A 23,162-nucleotide genomic window follows, 5' to 3' on the forward strand; every position below is an offset into this window, starting at 1 on the left:
TTTTTCTTAGTGGAATATTTGATGTGAAGTACTTGAAAAATTGGAGAGGTCAATAATTCATAAAAACATTGATATTGATTCAATATTATGTTTTGAACAATGACAGTTTGAAAGAAAAAAAAAACAGCTTTGTTTTATTAGTCAACGTTGCAACTTTTTCTAAAATTACATTTAGCCTTTAAGCTTTTTTATTTCACTTTTGTTTAAGTTTTTGTTTATTTTAGGGACGGCGTGGCGCAGTGGGAGAGTGGCCGTGCACTGGTTCAAATCCCACCTAGTACCAACCTCGTCACGTCTGTTGTCAATCAATCAATCAATGTTTATTTATATAGCCCCAAATCACAAATGTCTCAAAGGACTGCACAAATCATTACGACTACAACATCCTCGGAAGAACCCACAAAAGGGCAAGGAAAACTCACACCCAGTGGGCAGGGAGAATTCACATTCAGTGGGACACCAGTGACAATGCTGACTATGAGAAACCTTGGAGAGGACCTCAGATGTGGGCAACCCCCCCCCTCTAGGGGACCGAAAGCAATGGATGTCGAGCGGGTCTAACATGATACTGTGAAAGTTCAATCCATAGTGGCTCCAAGACAGCAGTGAGAGTCCCGTCCACAGGAAACCATCTCAAGCGGATCAGCAGCGTAGAGATGTCCCCAACCGATACAGGCGAGCGGTCCATCCTGGGTCCCGACGAGCGGTCCATCCTGGGTCTCGACTCTGGACAGTCAGTACTTCATCCATGGTCATCGGACCGGACCCCCTCCACAAGGGAGGGGGGGACATAGGAGAAAGAAAAGAAGCGGCAGATCAACTGGTCTAAAAAGGAGGTCTATTTAAAGGCTAGAGTATACAGATGAGTTTTAAGATGAGACTTAAATGCTTCTACTGAAGTTGTGTCCTGAGCAAGACACTTCACCCTTGCTCCTGATGGTTGCTGGTTGGCGCCTTGCATGGCAGCTCCCTCCATCAGTGTGTGAATGGGTAAATGTGGAAGTAGTGTCAAAGCGCTTTGAGTACCTTGAAGGTAGAAAAGCGCTATACAAGTACAACCCATTTATTATATTTAATTTATTTAAATTTGGCATAATTCACATCTCTATTTTAGATTTAAATAAATTATAACATAGTATTATTTTCAAGGGAAGCAAAGTACAGAAAGTGAGCCGGGCTACTGTGTGGAATGTTTGTACCTGCTGCTGAAATTGACAATAAAGTTGAAGTGAGCGAGTATACTGCTTCAATTAAACACTCTTTAAAGTTTGTAACGAGTGGGAAACTGTCCGTGTGTAAAAGTGAAAAAGTAATGTTAAATCTTCATTTAGCCATTATTAGTAGAGATGGCTTTTTTGCCGATATCCGATTTTCCGATATTGTCCAACTCCTAATTACCGATCCCGATATCAACCGATACCGATATATACAGTTGTGGGATTAACACATTATTATGCTTAATTTTGTTGTGATGCCCAGCTGGATGCATGAAACAATGTAACAAGGTTTTCCAAAATAAATCAACTCAAGTTATGGAAAAAAATGCCAACATGGAAGTAACAAAGTGCATTATTTTGTTTTTACATGCCTCAAAAACAGCAGCTTGGAATTTGGGACATGCTCTCCCTGAGAGAGCATGAGGAGTTTAAGGTGTGTGGGGTGGGGGGATAGCAGTAGTGTTCCGGATGAGTTAGTGTGCAAAGGATTCTGGGTATTTGTTCGACTGTGTGTGGAGGGGCGTAATCTCAGCTGGGACGAGTTATCTAATCACCTGTTCCCTTTATTAGCAGGGCCGGAGACCATGAGGGGGGGGTTCTTCTTTTTGAGGACAGAGGAGACCGAGGGGCTGAAAAGCAGAGAACCAGATTGCCGAGAGCAAAAAAAAGGGACTTTGGAAACGAATGTAAATTGTAAAATAAAAAACTGTTCTGTTAAAGACGAACGTATCAGGTGTTGTGGTCACAGTGCTCGGCTAGGAATCCGGAGGGGGAAGAGAAAGACCTCCACACTGTGTTTATGTTGTGTTACGGTGCGGATGTTCTCCCAAAATGTGTTTGTCGTTTTTGTTTGGTGTGGGTTCACGGTGTGGCGCATATTTGTAACAGTGTTAAAGTTGTTTATACGGCCACCCTCAGTGTGATCTCTATGGCTGTCGACCAAGTCACATTTTAAAGCATTTATCGGCCAATAATATCGGCAGTCAAATATTATCGGACATCTGTAATTACCGTATTTCCTTGAATTGCCGCAGGGCATATAATATGCGCCTGCCTTCTGCCTGGTCAAACTCGCTCCCAAAATAATTAGCGCATGGTTAGTATTACCGCCTGGTCAAACTCGTCACGTCACGAGTGACACTTCCCCTGTCATCATTTTCAAAATGGAGGAGGCTGATTTCAATACCGGTAATTTGAAATCGCATTAAGGGACGAAGATTAAGAGCTATTCAGTAGTATTTAAGGTACACGCTTACATCACACTCAAATTTTTACTGCATACCTTTGGTAAGTGCCGGAGTAAGAAGAGGTTTTGAAATAATTAGCGCATGCTTACTTTTACCACATGCCTTTGGTAAGCGCAGGAGTAAGAAGATGTTTTAAATTAATTAGCACCCCGGCGGCAATTCAAGGAAATAAGGTATTAGCATTGTTTTCTACATGTAAACATATGATGTACTTTAACATTTATTTTTTGTGTTTGAGTGTTCATATTTTCCGGAATATATAGCGAACTTAAAATCCGTTTTTTCCTCAAACGTCGACAGTGCGCCTTATAACCTGGTGCGCCTAATGTACAGAATAATTCTGGTCTTGCTTACCGACCTCGAAGCTATTTTATTTGGTACATTGTGTAATGATAAGTGTGGCCAGTAAATGGCAGTCAAACATAAGAGATATGTGTAGACTGCACTATGATGGCAATATGACTCAAGTAAACAACACCGACTTTTTAAATGTTACATTGAATATATAAAACATTAGACATGGCACTCAAAAAAACATCAAAATGTTTTAGTACGACTTTGGCAAGCTATGAAGCCACACCGCTCGATGTGCTTCAACATACGAGTATTATTATGATGCGTGTATAAGGTAAGACACATTATCCGGCGTTTTGTTTCGCATTATTCAAAAGCAACTTTTCTTACCGTCTGGCTCATTCTGATTTGTATTTGGGATCTGCATAAATGCTGAGAAATTGCATGTGTCCGCCTTTGTAGTCTGCGCCGACAACATAGTCGATAAACTTCTTCTTTTTCTCTATTTTCTTGTTATGGAACATTCATCCTCCGCTGTTGCCATTTGTAATACAAAGTCGTGAAAAGTTCCTATTTATATTTCAGTAAACACGCCATGAAAGCGCTAAAATATACCGGTGTAGTGAGTTTACATTATTCACTCAAAAAAACTTTAGTTATTAGAGTTCCGGTTGGACGGTTTTTCACGGGACACATTTGCGGTGTTGTTTTCCGGGTGAAAGTAAAGTCTGAATGTCATTAAAACAGTTAGCTCCATCTTTTGACACTTCTTCTACTCCCGTCCTTGCACGCTACACCGCTACAACAAAGATGACGGGGAGAAGGCGCTGCCGAAGGTGAGCCACGTAATTAAGGCTGCCCACAAAACGCCGCATCCGGAAGCGACTGTCAGAAAGATGATCTGTAAAACATAATCTATGCAGCATTTTGACCAAAGAACCACCATTACATGTTATGTAAATTATCAAAAAACTTTCCACTCTCTTAGTTTCCAGTGAACAGATGAGAGCTGTCTTTTGTTGCACAGTCTTGGAAGTCTTGTACGTTGGAATGCGACGGGAGGGGTTATCTATTGTCCTCAAACACCTGCCATAGCTGAATCCAGGACAAGCCCAAGCCCGAGGCATCTTCTTCTTTTGTCTTCAATGTGACCAAAAACAATGACTGTTTACACAAACCCCATTTCTGTTGTAACATGTGTTGTTGCGTAAACATTGAATATCTAAATAAAAGAGGAGACGTAAACTTTTTTCGTCAGAGCCTGGTGCAGGACTGTACGGATGGCACAATGGCCATGTCTCTCCTCAGATATGAGTCTCAATTGAATTCTGTCTCTGTTTGATTCCTTGCCTCTTGTCTTGTTTAATAGATGTCATCAGTGTTTGAACCTGACTGAAGTGTTTCCCATTTGGAAAAAAATAAGACTCCTTTAATGCGCCTTATTTGCATGAAAAAAGATCAAAAATAGACCATTCGTCGGCAGTGCGCCTTGTAATCCAGTTCGGAAAATACGGTGTTTATTTTGAGAAATCTATGAGGGCACCAATGTATATGACATGTTTAATTAGGTGGGGGTGAATAATAACCATGCGCGTCTCACCTTCCACTCCACATCTCCATTGAAGATGTCACTCTTGGCAATGTCCACGCGGTTCCAGGCGACAGCCAGCTTCAGTTCGTCGAGGAAGTCCTGAGCTTGCTGACTTTGGCTCTTACAGGCTGACACAAGCACACAAAAGCACCAAATGTCAGCGTGTCATAACCCGCAAACGGCTCACATTTCGAGCTCCGATATCCACCGAAGTGTCAAGCCAAGTGTCCAAAATGTCATGTTTGTGAATGCTATCAAAGAGGAAAAAGTGCTCTTTACCTTTGACAAGAGCTTTGAGGATGACTGTGTCTAACTCCGAGCTTTCTTGTTCAGGGTCATGGACTGTGAGAAGATGTCCATTATCCAGTATTCTCTGGATCTGATGGATGACAGAGTACTGTTTTACAGACTTTCCTCTTTATTTACGTTGCTAGTGGAGATGTCCTAATCCAGGGGTCACCAACCTTTTTGAAAGCAAGAGCTACTTCTTGGGTACTGATTAATGCGAAGGGCTACCAGTTTGATACACACTTAAATAAATTGCCAGACATAGTCAATTTGCTCAATTTACCTTTAATAAATAAATCTTTATATATAAGAAAATGGGTATTTCTGTCTGTCATTCCGTCGCACATTTTTTTTCCTTTTACGGAAGGTTTTTTGTAGAGAATAAATGATGAAAAAAAACCACTTAATTGAACAGTTTAAAAGAGGAGAAAACCGGAAAAAAATTAAAATTACATTTTGAAACATAGTTTATCTTCAATTTCGCCTCTTTAAAATTCAAAATTCAACCGAAAAAAATGAAGAGAAAAACTAGCTAATAAGAATATTTTTGAAAAAAAAATTAAAAAAAGAATTTATGGAACATTAGTAATTTTTCCTGATTAAGATTAATTTTAGAATTTTGATGACATGTTTTAAATAGGTTAAAATCCAATCTGCACTTTGTTAGAATATATAACAAATTGGACCAAGCTATATTTCTAACAAAGACAAATCATTATTTCTTCTAGATTTTCCAGAACAAAAATGTTAAAAGAAATTCAAAAGACTTTGAAATAAGATTTAAATTTAATTCTACAGATTTTCTAGATTTGCCAAAATATATTTTTTAAATTTTAATCATAATACGTTTGAAGAAATATTTCACAATTATTCTTCGTCGAAAAATATTTCACAATTATTCTTCGTCAAAAAAACAGAAGTTAAAATGAAGAATTAAATTAAAATGTATTTATTATTCTTTACAAAAAATAAAAAATAAATACTTGAACATTGATTTAAATTGTCAGGAAAAAAGAGGAAGGAATTTAAAAGGTAAAAAAGGTATATGTGTTTAAAAATCCTAAAATCATTTTTAAGGTTGTATTTTATCTCTAAAATTGTCTTTCTGAAAGTTATAAGAAGCAAAGTAAAAAAAATAAATGAATTTATTTAAACAAGTGAAGACCAAGTCTTTAAAATATTTTCTTGGATTTTCAAATTCTATTTGAGTTTTGTCTCTCTTAGAATTAAAAATGTCGAGCAAAGCGAGACCAGCTTGCTAGTAAATAAATAAAATTAAAGAATAGAGGCAGCTCACTGGTAAGTGCTGCTATTTGAGCTATTTTTAGAACAGGCCAGCGGGCGACTCATCTGGTCCTTACGGGCTATTTCTGGCAATTTATTTAAGTGTGTATCAAACTGGTAGCCCATCGCATCAATCAGTACCCAAGACGTAGCTCTTGGTTTCAGTAAAGGTTGGTGACCCCTGCTCTAACCACTAGGCCACTGAGTTCATCTAAGATTGACTGATTCAAAGTGTAAAAGTGTTCCGTGGTCTGACAAGTCCACATTTAAAATTGATTTTGGAAACTGTGGACGTTGTGTCCTCTGGAACAAAGAGGAAGATAACCATCCGGATTGATATAGGCGCAAAGTTCAAAATCTAGCATCCGTGATGGTATGGGGGTGTATTAGTGCCCAAGGCATGGGTAACTTACACATCTGTGAAGGCACCATTAATGCTGAAAGGTACATACAGGTTTTGGAGCAACATATGTTGCCATCCAAACAACGCTATCATGGACGCCCCTGCTTATTTTTGCAAGACAATGCCAAGCCACGTGTTACAACAGCGGGGCTTCATAGCAAAAGAGTGCAGGTACTGGCCTGGCCGTAGTCCAGACCTGTCTCCAGAGACTTACTCTCTGACTTTGTAAATAAATAAACAAAAACATATTTCGCAAAATGAAAAAGGAAAAAACAGGATCTAATCACTTTAGTATTGTTTATATACAGACACTGTACTATACTATACCAGGTATCGATAGTATCGACATCTGAATCGATCCCCCAGCTTTACATTGAAGCTTTAGCGGTTAGCTTCTTGTGTCGTCCTGCTCAGTGTCTGTGTGATGAATGCTCAGCTATTCCTTTTCCTCTAGTCCTCCAGTGATAACGTGACTTGAAGAAACGTTGTTTATTTCCCGCCATGCCAGCGAGAATTGGTTGGTTGTGAAATGCGGACAGTTACAATAAGACACGCCACATTTGACATATTTTAATTCCTCTTTACTTGTCCGAAAAGGAGTAGGAAGAAGCAAAGCTTAATTTGTCGGACCTGCACGGCCTGTCCGTAGAGGTCCGTTTGCATCCGGGAGAACTAACCGACCCAAACGTGACAGCTGTTTTTGTCAACATGAAATATAAGAGCCAAATAGGTCTTTACTAAGAAATATTCTTCCGTATGTGACAGTATTGCTAATCAGAATCAGAAATGCTTTAATAATCTTCGAGGGGGAATTAAGATTTTCTGCACAATTCCATTCAAGAGCAGATAAACATTACAGGGAGACAGAACAGGATCAAACATTACAGGGAGACGAAACAGGATCAAACACTAGAGGGAGACAGAACAGGATCAAACATTACAGGGAGACAGAATAGGATCAAACATTACAGGGAGACAGAACAGGATCAAACATTACAGGGAGACAGAACAGGATCAAACATTACAGGGAGACAGAATAGGATCAAACATTACAGGGAGACAGAACAGGATCAAACATTACAGGGAGACAGAACAGGATCAAACATTACAGGGAGACAGAACAGGATCAAACATTACAGGGAGACAGAACAGGATCAAACATTACAGGGAGACAGAACAGGATCAAACATTACAGGGAGACAGAACAGGATCAAACATTACAGGGAGACAGAACAGGATCAAACATTACAGGGAGACAGAACAGGATCAAACATTACAGGGAGACAGAACAGGATCAAACATTACAGGGAGACAGAACAAGATCAAACATTACAGGGAGACAGAACAGGATCAAACATTACAGGGAGACAGAACAAGATCAAACATTACAGGGAGACAGAACAGGATCAAACATTACAGGGAGACAGAACAGGATCAAACATTACAGGGAGACAGAACAGGATCAAACATTACAGGGAGACGAAACAGGATCAAACATTACAGGGAGACAGAACAGGATCAAACATTACAGGGAGACAGAACAGGATCAAACATTACAGGGAGACAGAACAGGATCAAACATTACAGGGAGACAGAACAGGATCAAACATTACAGGGAGACAGAACAAGATCAAACATTACAGGGAGACAGAACAGGATCAAACATTACAGGGAGACAGAACAGGATCAAACATTACAGGGAGACAGAACAGGATCAAACATTACAGGGAGACGGAACAGGATCAAACATTACAGGGAGACAGAACAGGATCAAACATTACAGGGAGACAGAACAGGATCGTTGACGGGTCTGCCAACTTCTGGCACACAATAAAGGTGACAAACAGGTAAACTCTGGAGGGGTTGAGAAAATAAAACAAAAAAGTTACACTTCAGTCTAAGCCTGGGCCCCTGGAGAGGGGTTCCAGACTGAGACCAAGGAAAAAAACCTCACACATCAAAGAACACGAAGGACATTAAAGACATTAAAGAGCAGAGCTGATGCAAGCAGCCACTTCTACACACAACCACAAAGGTAAACAACAAACAAAAAAAACATGTACACTGTGGTGGCCTCTGCAGTGTTCCACGCCATCTTGACATATTTACGTCTGTATTTCCAAAACGATCTTTTTTTGTTGTTGTTTTTTTTAATGCCAAAGCAACATAGCATTTTTAAATTGGCTTTATATTTGGGGAGGATATTTTTTTTTTCAAACAAAAAGGCTAATTAGCCTTACGTTTATGTCCTGGGATCAGTTCATGTAGCCAATGTCTACATATGACCTGGGATCAGTCATTATGCCCACAAGAACTGATCTCAGGTCAGATGTGCACCTGCCCATAATAACTGATCCCAGGTCAGATGTGGACATGGCCACAAGAACTGGTCAGATGTTTGCTGTTTCCTGGTTACAGTTTTAAAACATAAACATCTGACCTGGGATCAGTTAATATGGGCAAGTGCACATCTGACCTGGAATTAGTTAATATGGGCAAGTGCACATCTGACCTGAGATCAGTTAATATGGGCAAGTGCACATCTGACCTGGGATTAGTTATTATGGGCAAGTGCACATCTGACCTGAGATCCGTTAATATGGGCAAGTGCACATCTGACCTGGGATCAGTTAATGTGGCCCATGTCTACATATGACCCTGGATCAGTTATTGTGGGCAAGTGCATATATGGCCTGAGATCAGTTCATGTGGCCCATGTCTACATATGACCTGGGATCAGTTATTATAGGCAGGTGCACATTTGACCTGGGAACCGATAATAAGGGCAAGTGCACATCTGACCTCGGATTAGTTAATATGGGCAAGTGCACATCTGACCTGAGATCAGTTAATATGGGCATGTGCACATCTGACCTGGGATTAGTTATTATGGGCAAGTGGCCATCTGACCTGGGATCAGTTAATATGGGCAAGTGCACTTCTGACCTGGGATCACTTATAATGGGCAGGTGCACATCAGACCTGAGATCAGTTCATGTGGCCCATGTCTACATATGACCTGGGATCAGTTATTCTGGGATTAGTTAACATGGGCAAGTGCACATCTGACCTGAGATCTGTTAATATGGGCAAGTGCACATCTGACCTGGGATCAGTTATTATGGGCAAGTGCACATCTGACCTGGGATCAGTTATAATGGGCAAGTGCACATCTGACCTGGGATCAGTTCATGTGGCCCATGTCTACATATAACCTGGGATCAGTTATCATGGGAAGGTGCACATCTGACATGGGATCAGTTAATATGAGCAAGTGCACATCTGACCTGGGACAAGTGCACATCTGACCTGGGATCAGTTATAATGGGCAAGTGCACATCTGACCTGGGATCAGTTCAGGTGGCCCATGTCTACATATAACCTGGGATCAGTTAGCCTGGGAAGGTGCACATCTGACTTGGGATCAGTTAATATGAGCAAGTGCACATCTGACCTGGGATTAGTTAATATGGGCAGGAGCACATCTGACCTGGGATCAGTTAGTACGGGCAGGTGCACAGCTGACCTAGGATCAGTTCTTGTGGCCATGTCCACATCTAACCTGGGGTCAGTCAGTTCTTGTGGCCACGTCCACATAGGACCTGGGATCAGTTCCTGTGGGCAGGAGAACAGCTGACCTAGGATCAGTTCATGAGGCCTATGTCTACATATGACCTGGGATCAGTCAGTTCTTGTGGCCATGTCCACATATGACCTGGGATCAGTCAGTTCTTGTGGCCATGTCCACATATGACCTGGGATCAGTCAGTTCTTGTGGCCATGTCCACATATGACCTGGGATCAGTTCTTGTGGGCAGGTGCAGATCTGACCTTCGACCAGTTAAAACTCCTCCCCTCTTACTCATGCCCCCGCCCCGACCACGCCCCCCTTTCGCTTTTACACACAGTGATCTGGATCCGAGGATCACACAATGAGCTGCGCGTCTGGTGTGACTTGGAAAACACTCGACAGACATCCCCTCCAGCACCTAACAGAGTCATTTTTCACACTCCTGTGACGCCGTTTTGTCATTCCACACTTCCAGCTCTGATTAAACCTCCAAAAGTGGAAGATGTAACAAAATGATGCCATCTTTCCCCTAATCAGGCCATCGCTTTTGGACGGAGGGAATACTCCTTTTTCCCTGCACGCCATATTTCTCTGGCACGGACACGCCCTTCCAACACATCACCCTCACCAGCTTGACCCAGTTTCTGATGTCCTCGCTGCGGTGGGCATTGGGAAAGGTGTCCAGCAGCAGCTCTTCAACACCTTCCGTATCCCAGCAGCCCCTGTTGATGAGCGTGACCAGCATGTCAGCCACGCCTCCCGAGCCCGCCAGAATCAACCACGGCGTTGAATTTCCGATGCCTTTGCACATCCGCTGCGGACAACAAAAAAAAAATAAGGACACATTTGTCGGCGTCAAACTCGCACAACTCTCCGTTTTGGCGAAGAACCCGAAGAGACAATTACAGAAAACATTGCCGGCGTTAAGTTTGTATAATCTTCTCATTGACGGATGTATTTATGCAAATAACTTGGTGGCATTTTCTGGCCAAGGAGATTATGCTGCACGGAGAGAGGAAATAAATGATGTGTTTCTCCGTCTGGCTTTGGGCCGCTACTTCATGAGGGCACACGACCAGAAACATCATTCTCAGCTACTGAGCCACCATTCAGCACCAGATAGTGCACTTAAGTGGACAACAATGGCAGTTTTGAGGCTACGCTCACGCCGCACGATAAGATGCCCATCCATCCATTTTCTACCGCTTATTCCCTTTCGGGGTCGCGGGGGGCGCTGGCGCCTATCTCAGCTACAATCGGGCGGAAGGCAGGGTACACCCTGGACAAGTCGCCACCTCATCGCAGGGCCCACACAGATAGACAAGACAACATTCACACTCACATTCACACACTAGGGCCAATTTAGTGTTGCCAATCAACTTATCCCCAGGTGCATGTCTTTGGAATAGTTAAGTTAAAAGTACCAATGATTTTCACACACACACTCGGTGTGTTGAAATTTGTCCCCTTGTTCAAGTGAGGGGAGCAGTGAGCAGCAACGGTGGCCACGCCCGGAAATAATTTTTGGTGATTTAACCCCCAATTCCAACCCTTAGTGCTGAGTGTCAAGCAGGGAGGTAATGGGTTCCATTTTTATAGTCTTTTGTATGACTCGGCCGGGGTTTGAACTCACAACCTAACTCTCTAACCACTAGGCCACTGAGTAGGCTTTAGTGCTTTCAACCGGAAGTTGCGGTTGAAAGTGCGGAAATAAGATGCCCAATTTGGATTTATTTTTTTTCCTTCTTAAATCCAATCTTTTCATGTCGTCGTTCGCATGCAAAGAAAAATGGCGTGACTTCCTTAAATCCGAACGGAATGTTAAATGTAAAATGATCATGAATCTGATTCATTTGGGTGTTTTTTCTTGTGTATTCGTGGCAATTTGAAGGAGTTTGTGCGATCTTTTATTATCTTTTTTTTTTTTTCCCTACGCTTTCAACTAGGGGTGTGGGAAAAAAAATCGATTCGAATATGAATCAAATCGAATACGTTGTGCGATTCAGATTTAAAAAAAAATATTTTTATTTTTATTTTTTTTATTATTATTTTTTTTTTTTTTATCAATCCAACAAAACAATAATAAATAAATAAATGGGTTGTACTTGTATAGCGATTTCTACCTTCAAGGTACTCAAAGCGCTTTGACACTACTTCCATCCATCCATCCATCCATCCATCATCTTCCGCTTATCCGAGGTCGGGTCGCGGGGGCAACAGCCTAAGCAGGGAAGCCCAGACTTCCCTCTCCCCAGCCACTTCGTCTAGCTCTTCCCGGGGGATCCCGAGGCGTTCCCAGGCCAGCCGGGAGACATAGTCTTCCCAACGTGTCCTGGGTCTTCCCCGTGGCCTCCTACCAGCTGGACGTGCCCTAAACACCTCCCTAGGGAGGCGTTCGGGTGGCATCCTGAGCAGATGCCCGAACCACCTGATCTGGCTCCTCTCGATGTGGAGGAGCAGCGGCTTTACTTTGAGTTCCTCCCGGATGGCAGAGCTTCTCACCCTATCTCTAAGGGAGAGACCCAAACTCATTTCGGCCGCTTGTACCCGTGATCTTATCCTTTCGGTCATGACCCAAAACTCATGACCATAGGTGAGGATGGGAACGTAGATCGACCGGTAAATTGAGAGCTTTGCCTTCCGGCTCAGCTCCTTCTTCACCACAACGGATCGATACAACGTCCGCATTACTGAAGACGCCGCACCGATCCGCCTGTCGATCTCACGATCCACTCTTCCCCCACTCGTGAACAAGACTCCTAGGTACTTGAATTCCTCCACTTGGGGCAGGGTCTCCTCCCCAACCCGGAGATGGCACTCCACCCTTTTCCGGGCGAGAACCATGGACTCGGACTTGGAGGTGCTGACACTACTTCCACATTTACCCATTCACACACACATTCACACACTGATGGAGGGAGCTGCCATGCAAGGCGCTAACCAGCACCCATCAGGAGCAAGGGTGAAGTGTCTTGCTCAGGACACAACGGACGTGACGAGGTTGGTGCTAGGTGGGGATTGAACCAGGGACCCCCGGGTTGCGTACGGTCACTCTCCCACTGCGCCACGCCCTATACCATAACAATGCAATCCAATTCCAAAACCGAACCTGACCCAGCAACACTCAGAACTGCAATAAACAGAGAAATTGAGAAGACACAAACAGGACACCTAACAAACCAAAAGTAGTGAAACAAAAATGAATATCATCAACAACAGTATCGATATTACTTATCATTTCAGCATAGCAGTGATTAAAAATCCCTCATTGACATTTATAAAAATAATAAAAAAGAACAATAGTGTCACAGTGGCTTACACTTGCATCGCATCTCATAAGCTTGACAACACACTGTGTCCAATGTTTTCACAAAGATAAAATAAGTCATATTTTTGGTTCGTTTAATAGTTAAAACAAATTTACATTATTGCAATCAGTTGATAAAACATTGGACAATTATAAAAGCTTTTATTTTTTTTTAAATCTACTACTCTGCTTGTACGTCAGCAGACTGCGGTAGATCCTGCTGAAATCCTATGTATTGAATGAATACAGAATCGTTTTGGATCGGAAAAATATCGTTTTTGAATCGAATCGAAAAAAAAAATCGATATATTATCAAATCGTGACACCAAAAATCGATATTGAATCGAATCGTGCGACACCCAAAGATTTGCATCCCTATTTTGAACCCTCCGGCTAATTTATCTTCGCTGACGGCCATAAAAAACATAGTTTCGGAAAGAAAAAAAAAGCAAATACACTGAGGTGTTTTATTATTTGTGCAATGGCGCCACCTTTTGGATGAGTTTTCTCACTGCAGGTGCTACAGTGTCCTTCCATTTATCCATCCATCCATTTCCTACCGCTTATTCCCTTTTGGGGTTGCGGGGGGGCGCTGGCGCCTATCTCAGCTACAATCGGGCGGAAGGCGGGGTACACCCTGGACAAGTCGCCACCTCATCGCAGGGCCAACACAGATAGACAGACAACATTCACACTCACATTCCATTTAAGTTAAGTTAAAAGTACCAATGATTGTCACACACACTCGGTGTGGTGAAATTTGTCCCCTTGTTCAAGTGAGGGGAGCAGTGAGCAGCACCGGTGGCCGCGCCCGGAAATCATTTTTGGTGATTTAACCCCCAATTCCAACCTTTGGTGCTGAGTGCCAAGCAGGGAGGTAATGGGTTCTATTTTTATAGTCTTTGGTATGACTCGGCCGGGGTTTGAACTCACAACCTAACTCTTTAACCACTTGGCCACTGAGTAGGCTTTAGTGCTTTTAACCGGAAGTTGCGGTTGAAAGTGCGGAAATACGAGCATATCACACCGGTTCTCAGATCCCTTCACTGGCTTCCTGTTCCACTCAGGATTGAATACAAAGTATCCCTACTAACTCACCAGTGCCTCCATGGAAATTACCCCCTCTACCTCAAAGAACTGCTCACACCCAAATCCTCCACCCCGGACAAGCAAACCTCCTCCAACCTCCGAGTACAAAGCTCTGAAATATGGGAGACCCCGCTTTCTGATTCGCCCCTTGCAGTCTGTGTAACGCTCTCCCTGACCACCTGAGGGCACCACAGACTGTGAATGCTTTTAAAAACGGCTTAAAAACCCTTTTGTCGGATATATGTGTACTAGTTCTAGCTATTAGGCTGTTCTAGTTTTTATCTTATTTTACTATTTATTTTTCTTGCTGGGGGCAAATATTTGTGGTTTTAGCTTTGTTGTTTTTTAAATGCACTGTAGAACTTTGAGGTTGTTTGTTCAATGTAAAGTGCTTTTACAAATAAAATCTCTTAAGTAGAATGCTGTTCCGTCTTCTAGTCATCCAGTGTGGTGACTTTCACACCAGGTGAAGCATTGATGCTTTTGGAGTTTTTTTTGGTACTTCAATTCATATGCTCTAAACCCTGTTAATCTTTAAAATGAGACTAGAACTAGAAAAAAAAAGGAGTAATTCACTTTCTTAAAAATGTGACCAAACACATCTTACTTCTATTAATCTGTGTTGTTGAAATAAAAATTTAAATAAAACAAAAAATACATCTGGCGCTTTTGTTTTGTTCTTTTGTTGGGCTGGACCCCAGGATGCAGAGATGGCAGGCGATTTACAGATTGAAAGCCAGGCAGGAAAGTAATGAGGCAGCAGACACAGCAGCCTCATATTAGATTTGTGTGCAAATTGGGCGATTTTTTTTTAGTCAAGTAAATGTAAAAAAGAAACGACTGTTTTTCAAACAAAAAATACACTTATTACAGTTTAATGAACATGTATTGTTTTCATTATTAGTTGTCTCACCTGCCTAGCCTAAACGCACGTCCCTGTAGCCATCCAGAGTGTTTCTACTCGTATGGATTCTTCATTCATAAGTCCAAGAGGCAGTTGTAAGTTTTGCAATATAACTAAAACTTTTCATGCTGACGAAACCGCCTCATGTGTGATGTCTGTATTTTTATGCATATTTGTGCGTGCTATCGTAATGTAATAGCATTAACTAACATGCTAACACATTTATGAGCGTTAGTGTTATTAACTTACAATGACACTCTTTTTGTATTGTTCCATTTTCACAAATTCCTCGGTAAATTCACCAAAACGTCACCGTGGAGTTATTGAGTCGGTTTAGCTGATTGGACAGCTGAATGAGTTCTGTTTTGTTTGAACAGCTGTTTTACTGCCGTTTTACAGGCAGCGTTTGTAAACAAAATATGTAAATAAACATCTCCAGAGTCTTTCAGTGTAAATAACTAATTTCACAACAATAAATAGTCCGGTGCGGCTAATTTATGGGAAAACATTTTGCTTCAAATTTACCGGGTTCGTCTTATCCACCGGTGCACTCTATAGTCCGGAATATACAGTATTTCACGTAGGAGATTACAAAATCATGAGTCAAGCAAATATTTAAGTACTTACTGTATAATTTCACCCCCAAAATGATTTGAAATATTGATAAGATTTCCAATTCTGATGAGTGACAAGTTGCTCAGGATGGGTATGAGTTCATCCTTGCCCTTATGTGGGCCCTACCGAGGATGTCGTTGTGGTTTGTGCTGCCCTTTGAGGCACTTGTGATTTAGGGCTATATAAATAAACATCGATTGATTGATTGATTGATCCATTGTCTCCTGGATCACTGATTACTTGTCTGACAGGCCCCAGTTTGTGCGACTGGGGAGCTCCCTGTCGGATACCGTGGTCAGTGGTCTAGGTGTTCCACAGGGGACCGTCCTGTCTCCTTTCCTGTTCACCCTGTACACCTCAGACTTCCAGTATAGTTCCAGGTCTAAAAAACCATAGTATTTTTTTTTGTTTGTTTGTTTTTTTGTTGTTGTTTTTTTCCCTTGGCCTCAGTCTGCACCCCCACTCCAGGGCCTAGGCTAAGACCGATTTTTTAATTGTATTTTAATCTTCTATTTTTTTCTTCCCCCCACCCCCCTTGTTTACCTGTATGTCATCTTTTTTGTAAGGGGCGCTGGAAGCCGGCAGACCCGTCAGCGATCCTGTTCTGTCTCCCTGTAATGTTTTTTCTGATCTTGAATGGGATTGTGCTGAAAATGGTAATTTTCCTGAAGGAACTCTCCTGACGGAATAAATAAAGTACTATCTATCTATCTATCTATCTATCTATCTATCTATCTATCTAGGTCCTGCCACCTGCAGAAATACTCTGCTGTGGTCGGGTGTGTCAGAGAGGGACAGGAATTGGAGTACAGGACACTGATTGCTGACTTTGTGGACTGGTTTCAGGCGAACCATCTGGTCCTTAATGTGGACAAGACCAAGGAGTTGGTCATGGACTTCAAGAAGAAAATAACACCGGTGGAGCCCATCAAGATCCAGAGCCGGGAGGTGGCAGTAAAAGTACCCGGGAGCCCACTTGAACAGTAGACTGGACTGGAAGGACAACTGCAAAGCTGTTTACAAAAAGGGCATGAGCTGACTCTTTTTCCTGAGGAAGCTTAAGTCCTTTAATGTGTGCTGCAAGCTGTTGGAGATCTTTTATCAGTCTCTTGTGGCCAGTGCCCTGTACTTTGCAGTGGTTTGTTGGGGGAGCAGCACCAGCAAAATGCAAAATGGACTTAAACTGGATTGACAAACTGATGTTGGAGATCTTTTATCAGTCTGTTGTAGCCAGTGCCCTGTACTTTGCAGTGGTTTGTTGGGGGAGCAGCACCAGCAAAATGGACTAGAACTGGATTGACAAACTGATGTTGGAGATCTTTTATCAGCCTGTTTGTGGCCAGTGCCCTGTACTTTGCAGTGGTTTGTTGGGGGAGCAGCACCAGCAAAAGGGACTCAAACTGGATTGACAAACTGATGTTGGAGATCTTTTATCAGCCTGTTTGTGCCCAGTGCCCTGTACTTTGCAGTGGTTTGTTGGGGGAGCAGCACCAGCAAAAGGGACTCAAACTGGATTGACAAACTGATGTTGGAGATCTTTTATCAGCCTGTTTGTGCCCAGTGCCCTGTACTTTGCAGTGGTTTGTTGGGGGAGCAGCACCAGCAAAAGGGACTCAAACTGGATTGACAAACTGATGTTGGAGATCTTTTATCAGCCTGTTTGTGGCCAGTGCCCTGTACTTTGCAGTGGTTTGTTGGTGGAGCAGCACCAGCAAAAGGGACTCAAACTGGATTGACAAACTGATGTTGGAGATCTTTTATCAGCCTGTTTGTGCCCAGTGCCCTGTACTTTGCAGTGGTTTGTTGGGGGAGCAGCACCAGCAAAAGGGACTCAAACTGGATTGACAAACTGATGTTGGAGATCTTTTATCAGCCTGTTTGTGCCCAGTGCCCTGTACTTTGCAGTGGTTTGTTGGGGGAGCAGCACCAGCAAAAGGGACTCAAACTGGATTGACAAACTGATGTTGGAGATCTTTTATCAGTCTCTTGTGGCCAGTGCCCTGTACTTTGCAGTGGTTTGTTGGGGGAGCAGCACCAGCAAAATGGACTCAAACTGGATTGACAAACTGATGTTGGAGATCTTTTATCAGCCTGTTTGTGGCCAGTGCCCTGTACTTTGCAGTGGTTTGTTGGGGGAGCAGCACCAGCAAAATGGACTCAAACCGGATTGACAAACTGATCCGGAAAGCCGGACAAACTATTGACATGCAGTTGGAGGCGTTTTTTTTTGTCAGTGAGGGACATGAGGACACTGGACAAACTGCTGGACATCATGGACAATCCTTCCCACCCACTCCAGACAATTGACGGACAGCGGAGTTCATACTCCAACAGGCTCCTTTAGCCTCGTTCCCGCAATGTTCGATTCAAGAAATCCTTCATTCCGCAATCCATCCAGCTGTATAATCACTCGCCATACAGCAATGGATGATATCTGTCTATTCGCTGACACCTTCTAGGTTAGCTACTTCTTTGTTTTTAATGTCTATTTTCTATTTTCTGCTGGATTTACTCTTTATTTCATGCTGCAGCTGTCACATATACTGTAATGTACATGGTAATTGTTATATACTGTATATATGATATAGACATATCAGTATATATAATATTCTGTACAAATATTATGTAAATATTACGTATATATGTTTAATTTTAAGTCTATTGATGCCTGCATTGTCCTTTCCATCCTTACACTTTCCATCATTGTAACTGAGCTACTGTATGGAACAATTTCCCTTCTGGATCATTAAAGTTTGTCTAAGTCTAAGATCTTATCTGTTGCAATAATAGATAAGATATGACTACATTTATTTTTTTTCTGCCAAAACGGAAAGTTGAAATGACGCATAATAATTCCAGATCTTGAGTTTGATGTCAGGACTTGGACTATGACTTGGATTGTTTCTGCGACGCAAAGGAAAATTGGCACGAGCCAGGCGAGAATGCAAGTGCATTATTATTTATCAAGCACTATAACTAACAAAAAAGGCAAACAAATGGCGCGCACAAGGGCGGAGAACAAACTTGACTAATGAAAAAAAACAAAAGACTAGCACAAAGGCTACAAACTATAAACATGAAACAAAAACACTTGCACTCTGGCATGAATAACAAAAACTTACTTGGCATGGACAGAATGAATGAACAGCATGGTATGGTATGAAGGGGGTTGAGGAATGCGAAGTTGCCAGGCTGAACACTTGGGAACTACAGGTTTAAATAATACCAGTGATAATTACAAACAGGTGTGAGGGCTAAAAGACAGGCGCGTGACATTAGGGCAAGGTGAAAATCAATGAGTAGCTATGGTTAGCTACTTCTTTGTTTTTAATGTCTATTTTCTATTTTCTGCTGGATTTACTCTTTATTTTATGCTGCAGCTGTCACATATACTGTAATGTACATGGTAATTGTTATATACTGTATATATGATATAGACATAATATATCAGTATATATAATATTCTGTACAAATATTATGTAAATATTACGTATATATGTTTAATTTTAAGTCTATTGATGCCTACATTGTCCATTCCATCCTTACACTTTCCATCATTGTAACTGAGCTACTGTATGGAACAATTTCCCTTCTGGATCATTAAAGTTTGTCTAAGTCCAAGATCTTATCTGTTGCAATAATAGATAAGATATGACTACATGTATTTTTTTTTCTGCCAAAACGGAAAGTTGAAATGACGCATAATAATTCCAGATCTTGAGTTTGATGTCAGGACTTGGACTATGACTTGGATTGTTTCTGCGACGCAAAGGAAAATTGGCGCGAGCCAGGCGAGAATGCAAGTGCATTATTATTTATCAAGCACTATAACTAACAAAAAAGGCAAACAAAGGGCGGAGAACAAACATGACTAATGAAAAAAAACAAAAGACTAGCACAAAGGCTACAAACTATAAACATGAAACAAAAACACTTGCACTCTGGCATGAATAACAAAAACTTATTTGGCATGGACAGAATGAATGAACAGCATGGTATGGTATGAAGGGGGTTGAGGAATGCGAAGTTGCCGGGCTGAACACTTGGGAACTACAGGTTTAAATAATACCAGTGATAATTACAAACAGGTGTGAGGGCTAAAAGACAGGGGCGTGACATTAGGGCAAGGTGAAAATCAATGAGTAGCTATGGTTAGCTACTTCTTTGTTTTTAATGTCTATTTTCTATTTTCTGCTGGATTTACTCTTTATTTTATGCTGCAGCTGTCACATATACTGTAATGTACATGGTAATTGTTATATACTGTATATATGATATAGACATAATATATCAGTATATATAATATTCTGTACAAATATTATGTAAATATTACGTATATATGTTTAATTTTAAGTCTATTGATGCCTACATTGTCCTTTCCATCCTTACACTTTCCATCATTGTAACTGAGCTACTGTATGGAACAATTTCCCTTCTGGATCATTAAAGTTTGTCTAAGTCTAAGATCTTATCTGTTGCAATAATAGATAAGATATGACTACATGTATTTTTTTTCTGCCAAAACGGAAAGTTGAAATGACGCATAACAATTCCAGAACTTGAGTTTGATGTCAGGACTTGGGCTAAGACTTGGATTGTTTCTGCGACGCAAAGGAAAATTGGCGCGAGCCAGGCGAGAATGCAAGTGCATTATTATTTATCAAGCACTATAACTAACAAAAAAGGCAAACAAAGGGCGGAGAACAAATATGACTAATGAAAAAAAACAAAAGACTAGCACAAAGGCTACAAACTATAAACATGAAACAAAAACGCTTGCACTCTGGCATGAATAACAAAAACTTATTTGGCATGGACAGAATGAATGAACAGCATGGTATGGTATGAAGGGGGTTGAGGAATGCGAAGTTGCCAGGCTGAACACTTGGGAACTACAGGTTTAAATAATACCAGTGATAATTACAAACAGGTGTGAGGGCTAAAAGACAGGGGCGTGACATTAGGGCAAGGTGAAAATCAATGAGTAGCTATGGTTAGCTACTTCTTTGTTTTTAATGTCTATTTTCTATTTTCTGCTGGATTTACTCTTTATTTTATGCTGCAGCTGTCATATATACTGTAATGTACATGGTAATTGTTATATACTGTATATATGATATAGACATAATATATCAGTATAAATATTACGTATATATGTTTAATTTTAAGTCTATTGATGCCTACATTGTCCTTTCCATCCTTACACTTTCCATCATTGTAACTGAGCTACTGTATGGAACAATTTCCCTTCTGGATCATTAAAGTTTGTCTAAGTCTAAGATCTTATCTGTTGCAATAATAGATAAGATATGACTACATGTATTTTTTTTCTGCCAAAACGGAAAGTTGAAATGACGCATAACAATTCCAGAACTTGAGTTTGATGTCAGGACTTGGGCTAAGACTTGGATTGTTTCTGCGACGCAAAGGAAAATTGGCGCGAGCCAGGCGAGAATGCAAGTGCATTATTATTTATCAAGCACTATAACTAACAAAAAAGGCAAACAAAGGGCGGAGAACAAACATGACTAATGAAAAAAAACAAAAGACTAGCACAAAGGCTACAAACTATAAACATGAAACAAAAACACTTGCACTCTGGCATGAATAACAAAAACTTACTTGGCATGGACAGAATGAATGAACAGCATGGTATGGTATGAAGGGGGTTGAGGAATGCGAAGTTGCCAGGCTGAACACTTGGGAACTACAGGTTTAAATAATACCAGTGATAATTACAAACAGGTGTGAGGGCTAAAAGACAGGCGCGTGACATTAGGGCAAGGTGAAAATCAATGAGTAGCTATGGTTAGCTACTTCTTTGTTTTTAATGTCTATTTTCTATTTTCTGCTGGATTTACTCTTTATTTTATGCTGCAGCTGTCATATATACTGTAATGTACATGGTAATTGTTATATACTGTATATATGATATAGACATAATATATCAGTATATATAATATTCTGTACAAATATTATGTAAATATTACGTATATATGTTTAATTTTAAGTCTATTGATGCCTGCATTGTCCTTTCCATCCTTACACTTTCCATCATTGTAACTGAGCTACTGTATGGAACAATTTCCCTTCTGGATCATTAAAGTTTGTCTAAGTCTAAGATCTTATCTGTTGCAATAATAGATAAAATATGACTACATGTATTTTTTTCTGCCAAAACGGAAAGTTGAAATGACGCATATTAATTCCAGATCTTGAGTTTGATGTCAGGACTTGGACTATGACTTGGATTGTTTCTGCGACGCAAAGGAAAATTGGCACGAGCCAGGCGAGAATGCAAGTGCATTATTATTTATCAAACACTATAACTAACAAAAAAGGCAAACAAATGGCGCGCACAAGGGCGGAGAACAAACTTGACTAATGAAAAAAAACAAAAGACAAGCACAAAGGCTACAAACTATAAACATGAAACAAAAACACTTGCACTCTGGCATGAATAACAAAAACGTACTTGGCATGGACAGAATGAATGAACGGCATGGTATGGTATGAAGGGGGTTGAGGAATGCGAAGTTGCCAGGCTGAACACTTGGGAACTACAGGTTTAAATAATACCAGTGATAATTACAAACAGGTGTGAGGGTTAAAAGACAGGGGCGTGACATTAGGGCAAGGTGAAAATCAATGAGTAGCTATGGTTAGCTACTTCTTTGTTTTTAATGTCTATTTTCAATTTTCTGCTGGATTTACTCTTTATTTTATGCTGCAGCTGTCACATATACTGTAATGTACATGGTAATTGTTATATACTGTATATATGATATAGACATAATATATCATTATAAATATTACGTATATATGTTTAATTTTAAGTCTATTGATGCCTACATTGTCCTTTCCATCCTTACACTTTCCATCATTGTAACTGAGCTACTGTATGGAACAATTTCCCTTCTGGATCATTAAAGTTTGTCTAAGTCTAAGATCTTATCTGTTGCAATAATAGATAAGATATGACTACATGTATTTTTTTTCTGCCAAAACGGAAAGTTGAAATGACGCATAACAATTCCAGAACTTGAGTTTGATGTCAGGACTTGGGCTAAGACTTGGATTGTTTCTGCGACGCAAAGGAAAATTGGCGCGAGCCAGGCGAGAATGCAAGTGCATTATTATTTATCAAGCACTATAACTAACAAAAAAGGCAAACAAAGGGCGGAGAACAAACATGACTAATGAAAAAAAACCAAAGACTAGCACAAAGGCTACAAACTATAAACATGAAACAAAAACACTTGCACTCTGGCATGAATAACAAAAACTTACTTGGCATGGACAGAATGAATGAACAGCATGGTATGGTATGAAGGGGGTTGAGGAATGCGAAG

General features: G+C 40.9%; 1 protein-coding gene across 1 annotated transcript in view; it reads right to left on the minus strand.

Moving 5' to 3' along the window:
- The window catches only part of trpm5 (transient receptor potential cation channel, subfamily M, member 5), a 174,097-nt gene that overhangs the window by 88,382 nt on the left and 62,553 nt on the right, over positions 1 to 23,162 (minus strand). The window contains exons 11-13 of the mRNA XM_061887264.1: positions 10,524 to 10,709; positions 4,629 to 4,728; positions 4,359 to 4,477 (exon numbers count right to left, since the gene is read on the minus strand). Of these exons, the coding sequence (XP_061743248.1) occupies positions 4,359 to 4,477; positions 4,629 to 4,728; positions 10,524 to 10,709 (405 nt within the window). The remainder of the gene's footprint in view (positions 1 to 4,358; positions 4,478 to 4,628; positions 4,729 to 10,523; positions 10,710 to 23,162) is intronic.

Source organism: Nerophis ophidion, linkage group LG25 (assembly GCF_033978795.1).
Source record: "Nerophis ophidion isolate RoL-2023_Sa linkage group LG25, RoL_Noph_v1.0, whole genome shotgun sequence".
In the NCBI taxonomy this organism is placed as follows: Eukaryota; Metazoa; Chordata; class Actinopteri; order Syngnathiformes; family Syngnathidae; genus Nerophis; species Nerophis ophidion.